Source organism: Scyliorhinus torazame, chromosome 8, assembly GCF_047496885.1.
Source record: "Scyliorhinus torazame isolate Kashiwa2021f chromosome 8, sScyTor2.1, whole genome shotgun sequence".
NCBI lineage: Eukaryota > Metazoa > Chordata > Chondrichthyes > Carcharhiniformes > Scyliorhinidae > Scyliorhinus > Scyliorhinus torazame.
In genome coordinates, this window is record NC_092714.1 from 126,437,250 (window position 1) to 126,458,206 (window position 20,957).

Consider the following 20,957-nt stretch of genomic DNA (forward strand, 5'->3'; position numbering starts at 1 on the left):
GGTGAGGAAGCAGGTCCCAAATCTATGTCAGCCAGAACAGGAATCTATTCCAAGCTGTGGGTGTTATCCTAAACCATGTACTAGCCATTGAGCTAATTAAACTAACCAGTGCCCCCTCCCCGTCACAAGCAGCTATTAAATATTAGCTATTGTGTCACATCTAGCATGATGCAACGGCCAGTTATATGAGTTCCAATAATTAAAATACCTATCACAGAACCTGCCTGCCATAGTGCCAACTACAGGCATAGGAACAGCATTCCGTCATTGAGCCTGTCATTCATTTAAATGTGGCCCATCAACTTAACCAGTAGGACTGGCCATATAAATATTATAGCCACAAGAGCAAGTCAAAGACTAGGAATCCTGTGGCGAGTAACTCACCTCCTGACTCCTCAAAGTATGTCCACCATCTACAAGGCACAAGTCAGGAGTGTGATGAAATACTCCCCACTTGTCTGGATGAGTGCCGCTCCAACAACACTCGAGAAGCTTGACACCATCCAGAACAAAGCCCGCTTGATTGGCACGCGTTCTACAAATATTCAATCCCTCTACCATCTACACACAGTAGCAGCAGTGTGAAACATCTACAAGATGCACTGCAGCATCTTACCAAGACTCATTAAAGACAGCACCTTTCAAACCCTCGACCGCTACCATCTAGGGGGACAAAGGTAGCAGACACATGGGAACATCACCTCCTGGAAATTCCTCTCCAAATCACTCACCATCCTGACTTGGGGATATATCACCATTCCTTCGCTATTGCTGGGTCAAAATCCTGGAAGACCTTCCCTAACAGGACTGTGGGTGTACCTACAACACATGGACTGTGGTGATTCAAGAAGGCAGCGCACCACCTTCTGAAGTGCAATTAGGGATGGACAACAAATGCGGGCCTCGCCAATGACACCCACATCCTATGAATGAATAAGATAAACCAGAGCCTTCTCCTCCTCTCACCTTGATCACAGTTGATTTATACTTCATCTGCCTTAACTCCTGTGTCTCAATATCCTTAACTCAGAAAAATCTATTGATCTCACTCTTAAAAGTTCCAATTGACCCCCCAGCCTCCAGGGGGAGAGAATTCTAATGTTCCACTGCCCCTTTTGTGAAAATCTGTTTTCTAATTTCCTCCCTGAAATGGTTAGCTCTATTTTAGAAAAGACAAGTAGGTATTGCAGTTTTTCCATTGGAGGAGATTAACATCACTTTTTCTAACACATACCAAGGGGAGATCTAACAGTAGATCGAGAGTTAAAATCAAGTGCCCCTTAGTGAGGTTTATCTTTACTCTTTTACCGGTAGTGTAGGCGCCTGCTGACTCAGCCAAGAGCCTCATTAGTATATTCTGATTGAAGGTCCTGTGACGTACATGGGACCCTGATGGCATTAATGGAGGACTTTTATCCCAAGACTACCAGAATCATTACCTAGTCATTCTCACGTTACTGTTTGTGGGAGCTTGCTGTACCCAGTTTGGCTGCCAGCTTCCCAAAACGGCGGCAGCACCTAGACTTCCAAGGTAATTCATTGACTTTGAAGGATATCTTTGGCTTTGGATTACAGGCAGATCAATGGAGTTGAGTTTATGATTTAATTGAATGGCGGGCTAGACTTGAGGGAGTTGAATGATCCATTCACGTGCTTATGTTAACAAGCACAAATGATATAAATACACTGTTTACAAAGAAAATTTTGATTTTGTTGACGGGAAATGCACCAAGGAATTCTTATCCATTATTTCTAAATGTGTTACTAGATTCTGTTACAGTAACAGATTGTTTTCAGTTCACAATAAAAGTGATTAATAGGGGGCTAATTAGCCAATCAAGCACTGGTTGTGAGAACTGATTCTCACAGGGGGCATAGGTTCAGAATTCAAAGGTCACAGTGTTTGGTGCTGGTATTGCTATTCTTGACTGGTCTGCAGCAGGACTTATGGCTTCTTACTTTGGATCCTTCTCACGACTCTCCAGAAACATTGTCAATGCATGTAGCCCTTTAGAGGGAGTCTTAATGGCTAAGAATTTCCATTCAGAGCATCGGTTTGGGCCCCAATCTGTGATAATCACCGGTTTGCCCCGGGGAGTATGGACGGGGGGGGTTCCGGTTATGGCGGAGAGCGGGGAAACTGAAGCGGGAGAATCCGTCAAAGAAAGTTGTGCATTGTTGGTCTGAGGAATCGGATGATCTCCTACGGGACTGCTTAGAGTCAGTGGACTGGTCAGTATTTAAAAACTCTGCGACCAGCCTGAACGAGTACGCCACTACAGTAACTGACTTCATTAGTAAGTGTGTAGAAGACTGTGTGCCAAATAAGCAAATCCGCGTGTTTCCCAACCGGAAACCCTGGATGAACAGGGATATCCACTGCTTGCTGAAGTCTAGGTCTGAGGCGTTCAAGTCAGGCGACCCTGACCTCTACAAGAAAGCCAGATATGATCTAAAGAAATCCCTCAAAGATGCCAAAAGACAGTACCGGACCAAGCTTGAGCCCCAGGCTAGCCACACGGACCCCTGCCGTCTATGGCAAGGTCTGCAAGACATAACGGGCTACAAGATGAAGGCATGTAAAATCGCCGGCTCCAACGCACCCCTCCCTGATGAGCTCAACGCATTCCATGCCCGCTTTGAGCAAGAGGTCAGCGAGAGCGAGCCCTCCACTCCAGAAGCCGCGGATGAACTTGTATCTGAGATCACCACTGCCGACGTCAGAGCCGCCTTCTCGAAGGTCAGCCCATGGAAAGCCACTGGCCCGGATAGGATACCCGGACGAGCACTCAGGTCTTGCGCGGATCAGCTGGCGGGGGTATTCGCAGACATCTTCAACCTATCTCTACAACAATCTGAGGTCCCCATCTGCTTCAAGAAGACGGCCATCATCCCTGTCCCAAAAAAATGTCAAGCCGCGTGCCTTAATGACTATCGTCCATCATGAAGTGCTTCGAAAGGTTAGTCATGGCACAAATCAACTCCAGCCTCCCAGATTGCCTTGATCCACTACAGTTTGCCTACCGCTGCAACAGGTCCACAGCAGACGCCAACTTCATGGCCCTGCACTCTACCCTGGAACACCTAGATAACAAAAACACCTATGTCAGACTCCTATTTATTGACTACAGCTCAGCCTTCAAAACCATCATTCCTACGAAACTCATCTCCAAACTCCATGGCCTTGGCCTCGACTCCTCCCTCTGCGACTGGATCCTGAACTTTCTAACCCACAGACCACAATCAGTAAAGATAGGCAACAACACCTCCTCCATGATCATCCTCAACACAAGGCTGTGTCCTCAGCCCCCTACTATACTCCTTATACACCTATGACTGTGTGGCCAAATTCCTCTCCAACTCGATCTTCAAATTTGCTGATGACACCACCGTAGTGGGTCGGATTTCAAAAAATGATGAGACAGAGTACATGAATGAGATAGAGAATCTGGTGAACTGGTGCGACGACAATAATCTCTCCCTCAATGTCAACAAAACGAAGGAGATTGTCATCGACTTTAGGAAGCGTAGTGGAGAACATGCCCCTGTCTACATCAATGGGAACGAAGTAGAAAGGGTTGAGAGCTTCAAGTTTTTAGGTGTACAGATCACCAACAGCCTGTCTTGGTCCACCCATGCCGACACTATAGCTAAGAAAGCCCACCAATAACTCTACTTTCTCAGAAGACTGAGGAGATTTGGCATGTCAGCTATGACCCTCACCAACGTCTACAGATGCACCATAGAAAGCATTCTTTCTGGTTGTATCACAGCTTGGTATGGAGTCTGCTCTGCCCAAAACCGCAGGAAACTACAAAAGGTTGTGAATGTAGCCCAGTCCATCACGCAAACCAGCCTCCTATCCATTGACTCTATCTAAAATTCCCGCTGCCTCAGAAAGGCAGCCAGCATAAGGACCCCACGCACCCCGGACATACTTACTCTCTTCCACCACCTTCCGTCAAGAAAAAGATACCAAAGTTTGAGGTCACGTACCAACCGACTCAAGAACAGTTTCTTCCCGACTGCCAACAGACTTTTGAATGGACCTACCTCGTATTAAGTTGATCCTTTCTCGACACCATGCTATAACTGCAACATTATATTCTGCAGTCTCTCCTTCCTTCCTTATGTACGGTATGTATTGTTTTTACAGCATGCAAGAAACAATAATTTTCACTGTACACTATTACATATGACAATAAATCAAATCAAAGAGCGGGGATTGAGAGGATGGGGGATATGTTCATAGAGGGGAGCTTTCCGAGTATGAGGGCGTTGGAGGAAAAGTTTGGTTTGGCGAGGGGAAACAAATTCAGGTATCTGCAGGTGCGGGACTTCCTTCGTAAACAGGTGTCAACTTTCCCATTCCTACCGCGAAGGGGGATTTAGGACAGGGTAGTTTCCAGAGGATGGGTAGGAGAAGGGAGCGTCTCGGATATTTACAAGGTGCTTTTGGGGTCGGAGGAGATGCAGACCGAGGAGCTGGGAGGTGAGATAGAGGATGGTCTATGGGCAGACGCGTTGAGTAGAGTCAATGTGTCCGCAACATGTGCCAAGCTCATTTTTTGAAAGCAGCATAAAAGATCCTTTTTCCCTTGGAACTCTCCATTTGCCTGGGATATGATTGTAGGCATGCAGCAAACCAAGATATTCTGCATTGTGAGCCTAGGAAACAACTTTCAAAGAATCGTTCATGGCACGTGGGTGTTGCAGGCTGTGCCAGCATTTATTGCCCAAGCCTAATTGCCCTTGAGGGGGCAGGTAAGAGTCAACCACATTGCTGTGGGTCTGGAGTTACATGTTGGCCAGACCAGGTAAGATCAGCAGATTTCCTTCCCTAAAGGACATTAGTGAACCAGATGGGTTTTTACAACAATCGACAATGTTTCATGGTCATCATTAGACTTTTTAATTCCAGATTTTTACTGAATTCAAATTTCACCATCTGCAGTTGCGGGATTTGAACCTGGGTCCCCAGAGCATTACTCTGGGTGTCTGGTTTACCAGTCAAGTGACAATGCCACTACACGACCGCCTCCCCACGCAGGTGTTGGAAAATTGTGAATAAATAATTTTTCATTTTCTGACCATTAAAAAGAGGTGCATTGCCCTGTGAGTGCTGCTCCCCCTGCTGGGCTCTGCAACAATTTGCATTTAGACACTATCATTAATGTCTAAAATGTCCCAAGACATTTCACAAAGGGGCATAACAGAAACGGACAAATCAGCCTTGTTGATTGGACTTCAGGTTTACTTCTTGTGGGTATTGCTAAAATCAATGGCATCCTTTCAAATATTTTAAGTACAGGAGGAGGAACATTAATTTAAACAATATTAACATCTTCTCTCACCAACTGTCTGTAAACAAGTAGGTATTAATTATCTCCAAATCAAATCCGAGATAGGATGAACTCAGGGGGTTAGTTAATCTGCACACACTCAAAAGACTGGAGGAGGATTGCAACATCGCCTCCTTTACCTTCATACAGTAAAAGGGGAATAGAGAAAATAAAGAATTACAGTGCAGGGAACAATATGAGCTCCAGAGTCCAATGAAGTATTCCTTCCGGGAGGTCGGTGAGTTGAAAATCTCCATGATGGATAATGAACTTTTCTGGTGGTGTTAACTTTGCAGAATGACATAGGCACACAGAGATTAACCAGTCTTCGAGGCAATGGTACAATGTTTCCAGCAGAAGCAGTGGAGATGGAGCCAGGTGTCCAATCTGGGCCAGAGCTCCTTGTCTGTGAGGCTGCTAGTCAGATGTTAAAAAAGCTGAGACTTTGTCATACAGCAAGGCAACACTACTGATTCCACAAGTCTGTCTTGTGACTCCCATCTATCCCACACTGTCTTTGACAAAGGACGAGTATTCCTCATCTGGATCCCTGAAAAAGTCTCAAACATTAACATTTAGGAGCAGCACGGTGGCACAATGGCCAGCTCTGCTGCCTTACAGCTCCAGGTACCTGGCTTCAATTCCGGCCTTGGGTAACTGCCTGTGTGGAGTGTGCACTTTCTCCCCTTGTCTGCGTGAGTTTCCACTGGATACTCCAGTTTCCTCCCCGTCAAAAAATGTGCAGGTTAGGTGGATTGGCCATGCTAAATTGTTGCCTGGTATGGAGGGCATTAGCTATGAGGAGCGGTTGAATAAACTCGGTTTGTTCTCACTGGAACGAAGGAGGTTGAGGGGCGACCTGATAGAGTTCTACAAAATTATGAGAGGCATAGACAGAGTGGATAGTCAGAGGCTTTTCCCCAGGGTAGAGGGGTCAATTTCTAGGGGGCATAGGTTTAAGGTGAGAGGGGCAAGGTTTAGAGTAGATGTACGAGGCAAGTATTTTTACACAGAGGGTAGTGGGTGCCTGGAGCTCGCTACCGGAGGAGGTGGTGGAAGCAGGGACGATAGTGACATTTAAGGGGCATCTTGACAAATACATGAATAGGATGGGAATAGAGGGATACGGACCCAGGAAGTGTAGAAGATTGTAGTTTAGTCGGGCAGCATGGTCGGCACGGGCTTGGAGGGCCGAAGGGCCTGTTCCTGTGCTGTACATTTCTTTGTTGTTCTAAATTGTCCCTTAGTGTCCAAAAGGTTAGCTGGTGTGACTGGGTTCCAGGGATAGGGTGGAGGCATGGGCTTAAGTAAGGTGCTCCTTCCAAGGGCCGGTGCCGATTCAATGCGCTAAATGGCCTCTTTCTGCACTGCAGATTCTGTGATTAAGAACTGAAAGAAGGGGGGGGGGTGGGCGATTCTCCAATATGGAGCCCAAGTGTTCGCGCCGTCGTGAACGCCGTTGAGTTTCACGACGCCGCGAACCGGGCCCTGGTACGACCGATTCTTGCCCCCACAGGGGGCCAGCACGGCGCTGGAGCGGTTGGTTCACACCGCTCCAGCCTCCTTTCGCAGCGGCAAATGGGCGCCGTGCCAACCTGCGCATGCGCGGGGGAATTCTTTAGCGCGCCGGCCCTGACTCAACATGGAGTCGGTGTTCAGGGGCCGGCGCGCCAGAAAGTAGGCCCGGGGGAGGGAGCAGAGGCCGGCCCGCCGATCGGTGGGCCCCGATCGCGGGCCAGATCCCATCGTAGGTGCCCCCCCCCCCCCCCCCCGGTGAAGGAGCCCCCCTCTTCCCCCCCCCCCCCATCATTCCCGCCGGCAGCAACCGGGGGTGAACGGCGCCAGCGGGACTCTGTCGTTTCGGCACAGCCGCTCGGCCCATCTGGGCCAGAGAATTGGTGGCCCCGCCGATTCCAGTGGCCCGCAACGGCAAATGGCGCAGATTCTCCGCACCTCGGAGAATCGTGCGCCGGTGTCGTGGCGCGATTCTACGGCACGGTGCGGGGCTCGGAGAATCGCCCCCAGGCTGTTGGACTCTTTGTCTTAGCAGACAAGCAGATTTGTGTAGTCCAGTCTGGATTCTGAAATGCAGTTAGCCTTTGAATAGCTCTCTTTAAATTTATTCTGAGCAGTCCTTTCTGAGCAATCCAGAGGCGATCATTAGTGGCTCTTCAGGAAGCGAAGTGTAAGTATCTCTGATATTACCAAGTAACTTCTTTTGTTCAGGGTCACAGACAGACATAGACTTACCCAGTATAGATCTATGTCTAATTTAAATTTTATAATTTAAAAAAATAATACAGGATGAGGGGCGGGATTCTCCTCTACCCGTCGGGGCGGAGGGTCCCAGCGTGATGGATGGCGGGAACCACTCCGGCGTCGGGCCGCCCCAAAGGGGCCAAGCCCTCACCTCGAGGGGCTAGGGCCGCGCCGGAGCGGTTTCCACTCCACCAGCTGGCGGGAAAGGCCTTTGGCGTCACACCAACCGGGGCCGAAAGGGCTTCGCCGGGCGACCCGGGTCCGCGCGTGCGCGGGAGCGTCAGCAGCTGCTGATGTCATCCCCGGGCATGCGCAGGGGAGGGGATTTCCTCCGCCTCCGCCATAGTGAAGACCATGGCAAAGGCGGAAGAAAAAGAGTGCCCCCACGGGCACCCCCTGGGGCTAGATCGCCCCGCGCCCCCTCCAGGACCCCGGAGCCCCGCCTGCGCCGCCCAAAAGGTGGTTTAATCCACGCTGGCAGGACAGGCATTCCAGCAGCGGGACTTCGGGCCATCGCGGGCCGGAGAATCGGCGGGAGTGGGCCCGCCGACCGGCGCAGTGCGATTCCCGCCCCCACCAAATCTCTGGTGGCGGAGACTTCGGGACACGGCGGGGACGGGATTCACGCCAGCCCCCGGCGATTCTCCGACCCGGTGGGGGTCGCAGAATCCCATCCGAGGTCTCAGTCCCTCACAAATTTATTTCTCTATTTCAGAACTATATTATCTTTTCCTTTAGGACTTTCTATCACTGAAAGAAAGACTTGTGTTTAAGTAAATCCTTGCATGATTTCAAGATGCCCCAAAGTTCTTTACAGCCAAAGATGTACTTTTTGAAGTGTAGTCACTGTTGTAATGTAGGCAACACAGCAAACAATCTGAACACAGCAAGCTCTCACAAACAACAATGACCAGATCATCATTTTATTGTTGTTGGTTGAAGGATACACATTAACTGGGGAGAACTCTCCTGTTGGTCTTTAAAATAGTGCCATAGGCTCTTTTACATCCACCAGAGAGAACTGGCAGCACCTTCGACAGTGCTGCACTCCTTCAATACTGCATAGATGTATCAGGTTAGATTAGGGGGCCAAGTCCCTTGAGTGAAGCTTGGCACCCACATCCTACTGACTGAGAGCTGAGAATGCTACCACTGGGCTGCATTGCTCAAGCATTCAACAGCCCCAGCATTGTAATTTATTGCATGGATGTGAGGAAAATCATGAATGTGAATTTCAAGTATGGGCTGGTGCAGGAGGAAATGTTTCGATACATGCAGGTCCAGGATTTTGCCAGGAAGGAGATACAGAGCTTCCCGGTGGAGCCGGCCTCCACATTGCTGGAGGAGGTGCTGACAACAGGGTGACTGGAGAAGGGGGTATTGGCGGCGGTTTAAGGGGCTATTTTGGAAGAGGAGAAGGCACCACTGGAAGGGATCAAAGCAAAGTGGGAGGAAAGGTTGGGAGACGGTATGGAGGAGGGGTTCTGGTGTGAGGTGCTCCGGAGAGTGAACACCTCCACCTCGTGCACGAGGCTGGGGCAGATACAGCTGACGGTGGTATATAGAGCACACCTCACAAGGGCGACGGGGCCCCCGCAAATCATGTTCAGACGTTTTGGTCCTGTCCAAAGCTGGAGGATTATTGGAAGGAGGTTTTTGGGGTAATCTCTAAAGTGGTGCATGTGAAACTGGACCTGGGCCCTTGAGAAGCCATATTCGGGGTGTCGGACCAGCCAGGGTTGGAAACGGGTGCGGAGGCAGATGTAGCCTTTGCCTCGTTGATCGTCCGAAGGCGGATCCCGATGGGATGGAGAGCAACCTCTGCACCCTGTGCCCTGGCGTGGCGGGGGCACCTGTTGGAATTCTTGACTCTTGAGAAGGTTAAGTTTGAACTGAGGGGAAGGATGGAGGGGTTTACAATTCATGGGCATTATTCATTATGCACTTTCAAGAATTGGATAACATTGAACATAGGGGGGGTTGGGAGGAAGGGGACTGTGTGTGTTAATGGTGACTGTGGGTGATTCCTGTTTTCTCTTTGTTATTTATTTATGTAACATGCAGGCAGTTGTTTGGGGGTTGGTGGGAGGATGGGATTGTTGTTGTTGATATGGGGATTGATATTATATTCGTTACTGATTATTGTTGGTGGGTGAAAATTTGGGAGAAAATGTGAAAAAGGAGAATAAAAATATATATTTTTTAAATGAATGTGAATTTCATTTGTAAGCCAGTCACCTGCCCCACTGCCCTTTCCCATGTGAGAATCCCAACAGGATTGTCCTCTTGAATGAATCCCCTGAGGTCCATCTGTGAGAAACCCAGGAGAAATATCACCAGGGCATTAACAATGGTGTATCTTCCTTTCCGTTTACGTTTCACACTTTTATTTCTTACGTTCTAAAAGTATTGCAGATAGGGGAAAAAAAGACGTTTGAAACATCCAGGCGTGCTATCCAATCTGAGTTGGTAACCCTGTTTCCCAGTCATTACTAAATTGTGTAACAATACATCCATTTTAGTCAAGAACTTATTGTATGGTTGATGTTAGAATTTTTATCTATTTTGCTTTGAATTCTAGATCAAAGAGGAAACTTCTGGGAAGGAAAGATTCCGATGAAGGGCCGAATGTAAACAAACCAAAACCATCCCCTGGCAGTTCCTCTGGGACTCCTCCTGCTATTCAGAAACAGTCTAGCCCCATTTATAGGAGTGTCCGCAAATCTAACACTTCCCACGAGGAGTTCAAATTACTGCTGCTCAAGAAAGGCAGCCGATCAGACTCCAACTATCGACTATCTGCAACCGAAATATTGAAATCTGCAAGTCCAGTATCTCCCAAGTCCCCAGGAGACAGTTCCTCAGAACATGCGAAAGATTCTGAGGACAATCCCCCTTTCCCTTCTGGATGTGAAATGCAATCACCAGTTGCACCTTGTTCCCCGAGGTTCAGCACGGAAGGAATCTCCTCCCGCAGCTTCTCTGCCTCACTTTCTTCCCGACCAAGTCGATCTCGAGCCCCGCCTGCAGCGGGCAGCAGTCGTTACAGCGTGCGCAGTCGCCTTCACAGTATGCCAATGCAAGTCATTTCCGAAGGGGAAGCAGAAAACTCGGATGGCAGTCCACATGATGATCGGAACTCGCAGGACACACACTAACAGTCGGGTGCAGCAGCAGTTGTGGAGCAGACAGAAATGTGCATGTGGTTTAGTTTAGCAATGTTTATACTGAAAGGTTTATCAAAAGCAGGGCAGGTCTTAAACAATTAACAAAACAAAACAGACTGCTGCCCAAGGTATTAAGAAAAAAAAGGTATTGAGATACTAGATCCCTTCACTGTTCCTCCAAAACTGCTCATGATTCAATCATTTTAGTGTACACATATTTTGATTAAATAAGCTACATTTTGAAATACAACCAGAGTAAACCATGAAAAGAGAGATTTTTGACTCCTTAATGAAAGGAAATCAAAGGCTGTCCTAAATGAATTTGGGCCAATACTCTGTTTAAGGGTCTCTGATGAACTTTGCAAGGATGTATGCATGGTTGTTCCCTTTTGTGTGCTCTTAGGGGGTGTTGTTTTCCTAGAATGATTAAACGGCTGCTTAAGCAATCGGACAATTGTAAGAAATGTACAGTGCAGTTCTTGGTATTTCCAACTGAGTGATAATCTTCTAAACAAGAAATGAAATACCAGTGATATGCTCAGCACAGGCTTTGAAACTAATGTAAATACCATCACTTTTACTCAATTTCAAAAAATTATTAATCCTTTGAGCAATGCACATTCTTCATAATTTGCACCATCAGAGAGTTCTGGGAATGAAATAGACCAATATTTTAAAGACTAAAACAATGATTTATGCAGGTAAAAATGAGGAAAATCTTTTTTTTCCAAACGTATACCTTGCAAATACTGTCTTAACTTTAGCTCTTATTATTATTCCTAAGAATGGCCACACTGAGTTTGTGGCAACTTGTCATCCACAATTAGTTTGAAAGAAAAATAACTGTTTAATTAGTTTGAAAGAAAAATAACTTTTACATCTTCACAAGGCTGGCAGGGTCTTTACAGATACGTGGACATTTGAATCTAATTGATACCATTGTCCAATTCTGACAGTTTAAAATTATACATTGCTGAAGCAGTCTTCCATTCCAGTTTAAATATTAATCAACTTCTGTGTCCAGTAGAAATAGAATTACATCAAAATGATTAATACTGTACTACCTAATCAAGAAAAATATTATGTTCTTTTTAAACTTACTAAAGATCATTATATTGTACAAATAGAAAAAAAATGAACCTAAGGAAATGATTATTTTTGTGATTAAATTTGAATGACTTGTGTGTAGACACCAAGAATTGCATGTTTGCAAAATGCCATAGTTTAAAACAATATGCAAGCATTTTTGGAACCACGTTGGTGGGGTGGGGGAGTGAGCCTTGGTTATAAGAGACTTTACCATGTAGTGTAAATTTTGTTTAAGCTACAGGTTATAATGCACAGATGTCAATATCATGAGATTAACATGGAATTAACTGAAAAGAAAAAAAAAGGCATTTTGGTTTGTAGTTTTAAGTTCTTCAATAAAAAGGGAGAGAAGAGCAGTAAGTGCAAAGGGGACAATTTTAACCGAAGCATTAACTTGTCAATAAACAGTGGGCGAAACGTAAAACCTGTCGATCCCATGGGTTCACCGCCCAGCAAGTTAGCTTAAAATTACACCCCCTTCATAGGTTTTCGAAGGAATTGGTGATGGAGTAAACTCAAAAAATGGACAAGCTAGAGAAGTTATTTCATATGTATTGAAAATGCTATATTCAAAAAGTGAGAAGAGGATGAGTAACCGTGAGAGATGAATGATATGTGAATGGGTAAGAAAATGGGATATTTTTAAAGTGCAGATTGACCCAGTGGCGTTCAGTAAAGAAATTTTGCGAAGAAGACTGTAATTCCACATTGGCAAGCTGACAAAACGAAGAGAGCTGTGTAGATGTTAAGATATCCACACTGAAGTCTTGAGAACAGCCCCAACTTAGGAATGGATGGTGACAAAGCTGTAAACACTTAATTGCTGAAAAAACAATTGAAAGTATACTGGCACCATGAGCTGATTATCTTCAGGTCAATGAGCGGCACACAACACAGAGCAAAGCACTGTTGGCCCCCTTGTTTGAGTGTTTACTCATGGGTCTTGGTCAACTTCAGTTAAAAGGAAATGGCTGTTACAGCTAATCATATCTGGCCAGATCAGCACTTCAACTTTAAACAAAAGCAACAATCACAGGAGAAAAAGATATCAGGAAAACATGCAAATGATGAAAATGGAAATAAGAACAGAAAGAGTTGGAAGTGCATGGCGAGACTGATCAGCACTTGATAAAATGTTAAAATTTCAAGGGAAAGTCTCCAGTAAAGAAGGGTCCTCCCCAAAAATATTAATCTTATTTCCTCAGATGCTGGGTACATGAGAAACTAAGGGGGTGGGGGGGGATTGTAACATATCTTAACAGTTTGGGAATTGCTGCCCACTGATGAGATTGCTTCAAATATGTAATTCCTGTCCGTCAAACTCAACATGATTTGGATAAAAAAAAGAAAAAGCTGGAAAGTTTCAGCGTGTCTGGCAGTATCTGGGGAGAGAGAAACAGAGTTAACGTTAAGGAAGAAAAAATCATATTTGACTTGAAACATTGGGTGGGATTTACCTCGCAACTTGCCATGTGTTTCATGGTGGCGGATCTTCTGGTCCCGCCATTGTTAACGAGGTTTCCCGTTGAATGCGCCCCTCGCTGCCAGGAAACCCACGATGGGGGTGCACCATTGGTATCTCGTCGGCGTGAACGCCCATGAAGTTCCAGCGTTAACTTTGTTTATCATTTTACAGATACTGCCAGACCTGTCGGGTGGGTTTTCCGCCCACCCATGCCGTTTTGCAGCAGTGGAGACAGCCCACCGTTGGCGGGATCTTCCAGTCCTGCCGGTGTCAATGGGTTTCCCTGTTTTTCTCACCTTGCACCTCCAGGGAAACCACAGGGGGGGAGGAGGAGTTGCTGTCGCCGGGACCAGAAGAACCTACCAGCGGGAACGGCCAGAAAACGTTGGCCGCTGAGTTTTTCCAACACTTTCTGATTTTATTTAAGATTTCCAGCAGCCTCAGTATTTTGCTTTTATTATTTAGAATAACCTGATTTTGACGAAGGAGCACATTTTCTTGAGTAATATGAGTGCTTTGTATCGCTGCAAGTGGATATGAATTAAGCAACACACACAGGTTTTTAATCATTTAGCGTGGTAAATGACTGAACGAGAAGTAGTGTTTTTCAGCAGATGTGTATATATCAGCTGTCAAGCAGCTACAATATCAGCAACCTGTGCCATATCTTTTCCCCTAGAACATAAGGCTACATGAATATAGGAATGAAAAAAAGATTCTTCTGGAAATGTATTTGTTAAAATATATGATGCATAGTTAGAAGAGACACTGCTGAGCTTTTATTTAAGCACTGGTCCAATTACTAAATGCTCTGACACCACTGCCATCTCCAAATAAGTTGAATGAATTATATTGTACAAATTATTTCTGTGAACCATCATTCCAATATTCTGTAGTTTGCACTGAAGTGTAAGACAGTTGAGTGTTTGAAGTTCTGCAGCTGCTTATAGCATCTGATAATTCCTAATTTATATAGGCTTTCTTTCTGTTTATTGGGCATATATAAGACGACTACAAGGTTCTGCACAGTTTAAATCAATAATGTATACGGTCTCTTAAAATAATTATGCCGAGGGTTTTGCCAAAGGTTGAATGAATGCATTTAAACTGCATAGATGGCAGAGTTAACAAAATCTAGGTTTTGGTTTATTGTATAAAATTAAAAATAAAAGAAGGTTACAGTGTAACTGTATTGGTACCTAGAACCAGATCATCTGGAAGACAAGAATGGTTTATGGATTTGCAGCCATTTTATAATTTTTTTGTAATATTTGTAAATATGGACTTTTTAAAATGCCGAGATGCTTTTTTGTAAAATGTTTTCAAAGTTTACAATTAATTTCTAAGCCTTTGTATATTTTAGAGCTGTGCAACACTTTTAAGTCTTGTATTTATTTTTAGTAAAAATTGTGAAATCTCCCCTGTGAATTCTCCCCAAGTACAATACATTTGGCCAGTCAAGTCTGGCTGCTTTGACAGTGTGCATAGAGTCTGACAATAAATGTGACTGTATTGGATTAGCAGAAAAAACACTACTTTTTTCCAGTAGTTGAATTATTTTACACTTACCCCTGTAGATTCAAAAGAACCTACATGGGAAGAATAATGTACTCTTTACATTGGTTCTACACACAGGCCAGGAAGTTAATCCGCGACCTTTCTGATATGAAAAGTCATTTTTTTTTTATCAGCAACGATTCACAAAATATTTTTATTATATTTCAGGCACATTAACCACAATGACCACGCTCAAGCAAGCAGTTTTATTTGACAGGAAGATTTCAGTTTAGATCCCTGGTCTATGTAAGATTTACTGGTTTCAGTTGGGACACAAGGGATTGGAGCAGGAGTGTGTCAGACTGTCGAGCCAGCTCCACCATTCAATATGATTATGTCTGATCTTGGGCTTCAGCCCCTTTTTCCTGCTGCTCCTCATATCCCTTGATTCCCCGAGAGACCAAAATTCTACCTATCCCAGCCTTAAATATTTTCAGTGATGGAGAAATGATCGACACCTTATGCTGCGACTCTGCACACACATTCTAGATTCCCAGCCAGCAGACGCAACCTCAGTGTCGATCCTGTCAAGCCCCTCCATAATTTTGTATATTCCAATGGTATCACCCTTCATTCTTCTAAAATCCAGAGAAAATAGGGCCACTTTATTTAGCATATAAGATAACCCTCTAATTCCAGGGATCAATCTAGTGAATCTTTGCAGCACTGATTCCAATACAAGCATATCCTTCCTTAAATATGGAGACCAAAACTACGCAAAATACTCCAGATGTAGTGTCAGCAATGCCCTGTACAACTGTAGCAAGATGTCCTTATTCCTGTCCTCCAATCCCCTTACTAAAGGCCAACTTGCCATTTGCCTTCCTACTTGCTTGCTGTACCTGCATGCTAACTTTCTGTGTTCCTTGTATGAATACATCCAAGTCTCTCTCAAAATTTATATTTACAGGTTTTATGCCTTTTAAAAAAATAATCTTTCTATTCTTACAAGTAAGAAAGTAAATAACATCATACTTCCCACATTATGGGTGGGATATTTCGGCCACCCCGCCGTGGGGTTTTTGGCGGTGGAAGCAGCCTGCCAGTGGGATCTACTGGTCTTCCCGTTGTCAATGGGATTTCCCATTGACTGAACCCCTTCTTGCTGGGAAACCCATGTGCTGATGAGGGACCAGAATTTCCCACCAGCGTGAATAGCTGGTAAATCCCGCCCCATATTTCATTTGCCATCCTATTATCCATTTACTTAACCTGTTGAATCACTTTGCTGCACTCTGATCCTTGTAGAGACCGTTAAGATCCAAAAAGAAATTTGAATTCCCAGCAAACAATTTAAAAATATGCACAAGATTTCAAGTTTTTAAAAATATATTTTTAGTCTCCTTTTTCACATTTTCTCCCAAATTTGCACCCACCATTAATAAACAATAATCAGTAACGAATATGATGTCAATCCCCATATCAATAACAACAATCCCATCCTCCCACCAAACCCCAAACATTAGCCCGCATGTTAACATAAACAAATGACAAAAAGGAATCAGGAATCACCCATAGTCACTATTAACACACACAGTCCCCCTCCCCACAACCCTCCCAACAACTCCCTGCCAACTAATGTTCGATGTTATCCAGTTCTTGAAAGTGCATAATGAATAATGCCCATGAATTGTAGAACCCCTCCATCCTTCCCCTCAATTCAAACTTAACCTTCTCAAGAGTCAAGAATTCCAACAGATCCACTGCCACGCCAGGGCACAGTGTGGAGAGGTTGCTCTCCATCCCAACAGGATCCGCCTTCGGGCAATCAACGAGGCGAAGGCCACATCTGCCTCTGCACCCGTTTTGAACTCCGGCTGGTCTGACACTCCGAATTTGGCCTCCCAAGGGCCTGGGTCCAGTGTCACGTGCACCACTTTAGAGATTACCCAAAAAACCTCCTTCCAGTAATCCTCCAGCTTCGGAGACAGGACCAAAACATATGAACGTGATTTGCACCCCACCCCGGCAACGTTCACGCACATCTTCTACCCCCTCAAAGAAATGGCTCATCCTCGCCCTCGTGAGGTGTGCTCTATTTACCACCTTCAGCTGTATCAGCCCCAACCTTGCGCACGAGGCGTTCACTATCCGGAGCACCTCACACCAGAACCCCACATACTTCGCTTCCAGTTCCTTCAATCCTGCAAACCGACCCCAAGAAACAAACCTTTTAGTGCCTTCTCCTCTCATTTCCGAAAATTTCCATCCCACTTCCCTGGCTCAAATCTGTGGTTCCCCCAAATTGTCATTTCCCTTGACCCTGCCCCCAACCATAAGTGTTGGCGAAACTGCCTCCAAATTCTCAATGAAGCTATTATTACCAGACTCCCTGAGTATTTCCCCAGGGGCATCGGGAGCGGCGCTGTTGCTTGTGCCTTCAATCCCAACCCCCTGCACAAACTCTCCTCCATTCTGTCCCACTGGGAATCGACCCCTCTGACCCAGCTCCGTACCTTCTCCGCATTCGCCACCCAGTAATAATACATCAGGTTCGGAAGACCCAAACCCCCTGCCTGCCTTCCCCTCTGTAGCAGCACCTTTCTAACTCTGGTCACCTTCCCTCCCTATATGAACGAGGTAATCATTCCTTCAATCTCTCTGAAAAATGCCTTTGGCAGGAAAATCAGCAGGCATTGGAAAATAAACAGAAATCGCGGCAACACATTCATTTTAACCGCCTGTACCCGACCCGCCAGTGACAGAGGGAGACCATCCCACCTTGCCAGATCAGCTTTCACTCTCCCCTCCAAACTAGAAATGTTGAGATTTCAAGTTTTGAAGGCTTTTACTGCAATAAACAAACTAAAAGAAACATTGACCACACACTATTTTGTGGGCTCTAAACTACTTTAAAATTCCTTTGTTAATGCTTTTTTTAAAAAAAAAATTTTATTCTCCTTTTTCACATTTTCTCCCACATTTACATCCATCAACAATAAACAATAATCAGCAAGATATGTCAGTCCCCATAATAACAACGATCCCATCTACCCACCAACCCCCAAACCTCAACCCGCATGTTTACATAAACAAATGACAAAAAGGAATCAGGGATTACCCGTAGTCACCCTTAATCTTACACAGCTCTCCCCCCCCCCCCACACCCCCACCCCAGGTCTCCAGCTCCTCACGTCCACTGCCTCTTGCAAAACTCCTCCCCCCAACCTCGGCTCCTTCCCCCCAACTTTCCACCCCGGCTAGACCACTCGGATCCTGTTCTGCCAGGCTCCGATGGCCGCAGCCCCTCCCCCCACCTCACTCCCGCTCACTGGCCGGCTTAAACCGGCCAGCGTGGAGCCCCCCGCCCGGATCCCTTTCCCACTTGCCCGGCCCTAGGAAAGCCCAAAGATCCCCTTTTAGCACACAAACCCCGCATATCCACCGACACCCCAAAGAACCCTCATTTCGAGTGAAAGTCCCGTCCCTTCCCTTGTCCAAATATATTCCACATTTGCTCCTTTAGTCTCTACACCCGCGCGCAGTGATACAAAAAAGAAGAAAATACAGTCATGAGGTTACGTCGGTGTGGTGGTATGTATTAGGGGTCATGTGGGACTGTGAAGCCGTGATGCTATTGGCTGACAGATCCCGGGTCCTGGTTGGCTGTTGACTCCTGGCTCCGCCCTGAAGGTGGAGTATAAGAACCCGAGCTTCTCCCCGCCGCTTCATTCTGTTGCTGAACTGCTGGGGACAAGTCTCGCTTAATAAAGCCTCATCGACTTCATCACTACTCGTCTCTCTCGTAAGTCTTTGTGCGCTACAATTTATTAAGCGAGCTTAAAGGACTATGGAGCTCCGGATCGCCCCGGAATGCCTGCGGATCAGCCCCCACGCAGCGAACTCGGCAGCAGTATTTAAACACTGGCAAGCATGTTTTGAAGGGTACCTCCGAACGGCCCCCGGCCGGATCACAGAAGACCAGAAAATGCAGGTCCTGCATTCAAGGGTAAGCCCGGAAATTTACCTTCTCATAGAAGACACAGAGGATTTCCCGACGGCGCTTGCATTACTGAAGAGCATCTACGTTCGCCCCATGAACCAGGTCTACGCGCGCCACCAACTCGCAACGAGACGGCAAAGTCCCGGAGAATCGCTAGAAGAATTCTACGCCGCGCTGCTAATTTTGGGACGGGGCTGCAGCTGCCCGCCGGTGAACGCGATCGAACACACGGACATGCTAATTTGCGATGCTTTTGTGGCAGGTATGAACTCTCCGCAAATCCGCCAAAGACTTTTAGAAAGAGAGTTGTTAGGACTCTCAGAGGCACGGGCCATTGCAGCTTCCCTAGATGTGGCCTCGCAAAACGCCCGCGCCTACGGCCCCGACCGCGCGGCAGCCCCTTGGGCTCCGTGGACCCCCGTCGCGACAAACCCCCCCCTCACAGGCTTGCGCGGTTAAAGCGCTAGACCATCCCGGGGGGGCCCGCTGCTATTTCTGCGGGCAAGCGAAACACCCCCGGCAGCGCTGCCCGGCCCGCGCAGCTATTTGTAAAAGCTGCGGCAAGAAGGGCCATTACGCGGCGGTGTGCCGGTCCCGGGGGGTTGCCGCAATCCCCGGAGAAGAACGAGCCCAGCATAGCCTAAACGCTCCCCAATCCCCCCAGCGCCCCATGTGCGACCCGCTTGCATTACTGAAGAGCATCTACGTTCGCCCCATGAACCAGGTCTACGCGCGCTACCAACTCGCAACGAGACATCAAAGTCCCGGAGAATCGCTCGAAGAATTCTACGCCGCGCTGCTAATTTTGGGACGGGGCTGCAGCTGCCCGCCGGTGAACGCGATCGAACACACGACATGCTAATTCGCGATGCTTTTGTGGCAGGTATGAACTCTCCGCAAATCCGCCAAAGACTTTTAGAAAGAGAGTCGTTAGGACTCTCAGAGGCACGGGCCATTGCAGCTTCCGTAGATGTGGCCTCGCAAAACGCCCGCGCCTATGGCCCCGACCGCGTGGCAGCCCCTTGGGCTCCGTGGACCCCCGTCGCGACAAACCCCCCCCCTCACAGGCTTGCGCGGTTAAAGCGCTAGACCATCCCGGGGGGGCCCGCTGCTATTTCTGCGGGCAAGCGAAACACCCCCGGCAGCGCTGCCCGGCCCGCGCAGCTATTTGTAAAAGCTGCGGCAAGAAGGGCCATTACGCGGCGGTGTGCCAGTCCTGGGGGGGGGTCGCCGCAATCCCCGGAGAAGAACGAGCCCAGCATAGCCCAAACGCTCCCCAACCCCCCCCCAGCGCCCCATGTGCGACCCGCGGGCGCCGCCATTTTGGGTCCCGGGCACCACGAGGGGAGGATGGGCGCCGCCATCTTGTGACTCCCCTAGCCACGTGCGATTCATGTGGGCGGCCATTTTGTCCACCCCCGACCAAGTGCGATCCATGGGGGCGGCCATTTTGTCCACCCCCGGCCACGTGCGATTCATGGACGCCGCTATCTTGGATGACAACAAAGGACCCCAGCATCGACGGCTCCACGGGGTCCGAAGAAGACGCCGCGACACTACGACCACGACTGGCTTCGGTGACTCTGGATCAATCACGGCCCCGGACGCTCCAGACGACGACAACAACGGTGCTGATCAACGGACACGAGACATCATGCTTGATCGACTCCGGGAGCACCGAAAGTTTCATTCACCCAGACACGGTAAGACGCTGTTTTCTGACCACCTATCCAAGTACGCAAAAGATTTCCCTCGCTGCAGGATCCCAGTCCGTAGAGATCAAAGGGTGCTGCATCGCGAACCTAACGGTGCAAGGGAGGGAGTTTAAAAACTATAGGCTCTATGTCCTCCCCAACTCTGCACGCCCACATTACTGGGATTAGATTTCCAGTGTAACCTGCAGAGCCTAACATTTCAATTCGGCGGCCCAATACCCCCACCCACTATCTGCGGCCTCGCAACTCTCAAGGTTGAACCGCCGTCCTTGGTTGCAAACCTCACCCCGGATTGCAAACCCGTCGCCACTAGGAGCAGATGGTACAGCGCCCAGGACCGGATATCTATTCGGTCTGAAGTCCAGCGGTTGCTGAAGGAAGGCATAATCCAGGCCAGCAATAGTCCCTGGAGAGCCCAGG

The 20,957-nt window shown here is 47.3% G+C and overlaps 1 protein-coding gene across 8 annotated transcripts in view; it reads left to right on the top strand.

The window, feature by feature from the left end:
* Positions 1-14,854, top strand: part of nhsa (Nance-Horan syndrome a (congenital cataracts and dental anomalies)) — a 642,544-nt gene extending 627,690 nt beyond the window's left edge. For all 8 annotated transcript variants that reach the window (XM_072514152.1, XM_072514153.1, XM_072514154.1 and 5 more), the window contains one exon: positions 10,183-14,854. In XM_072514152.1, the coding sequence (XP_072370253.1) occupies positions 10,183-10,759 (577 nt within the window). In that variant the 3' untranslated portion in view covers positions 10,760-14,854. The remainder of the gene's footprint in view (positions 1-10,182) is intronic.
* The last annotated feature ends 6,103 nt before the right edge of the window (positions 14,855-20,957 follow it).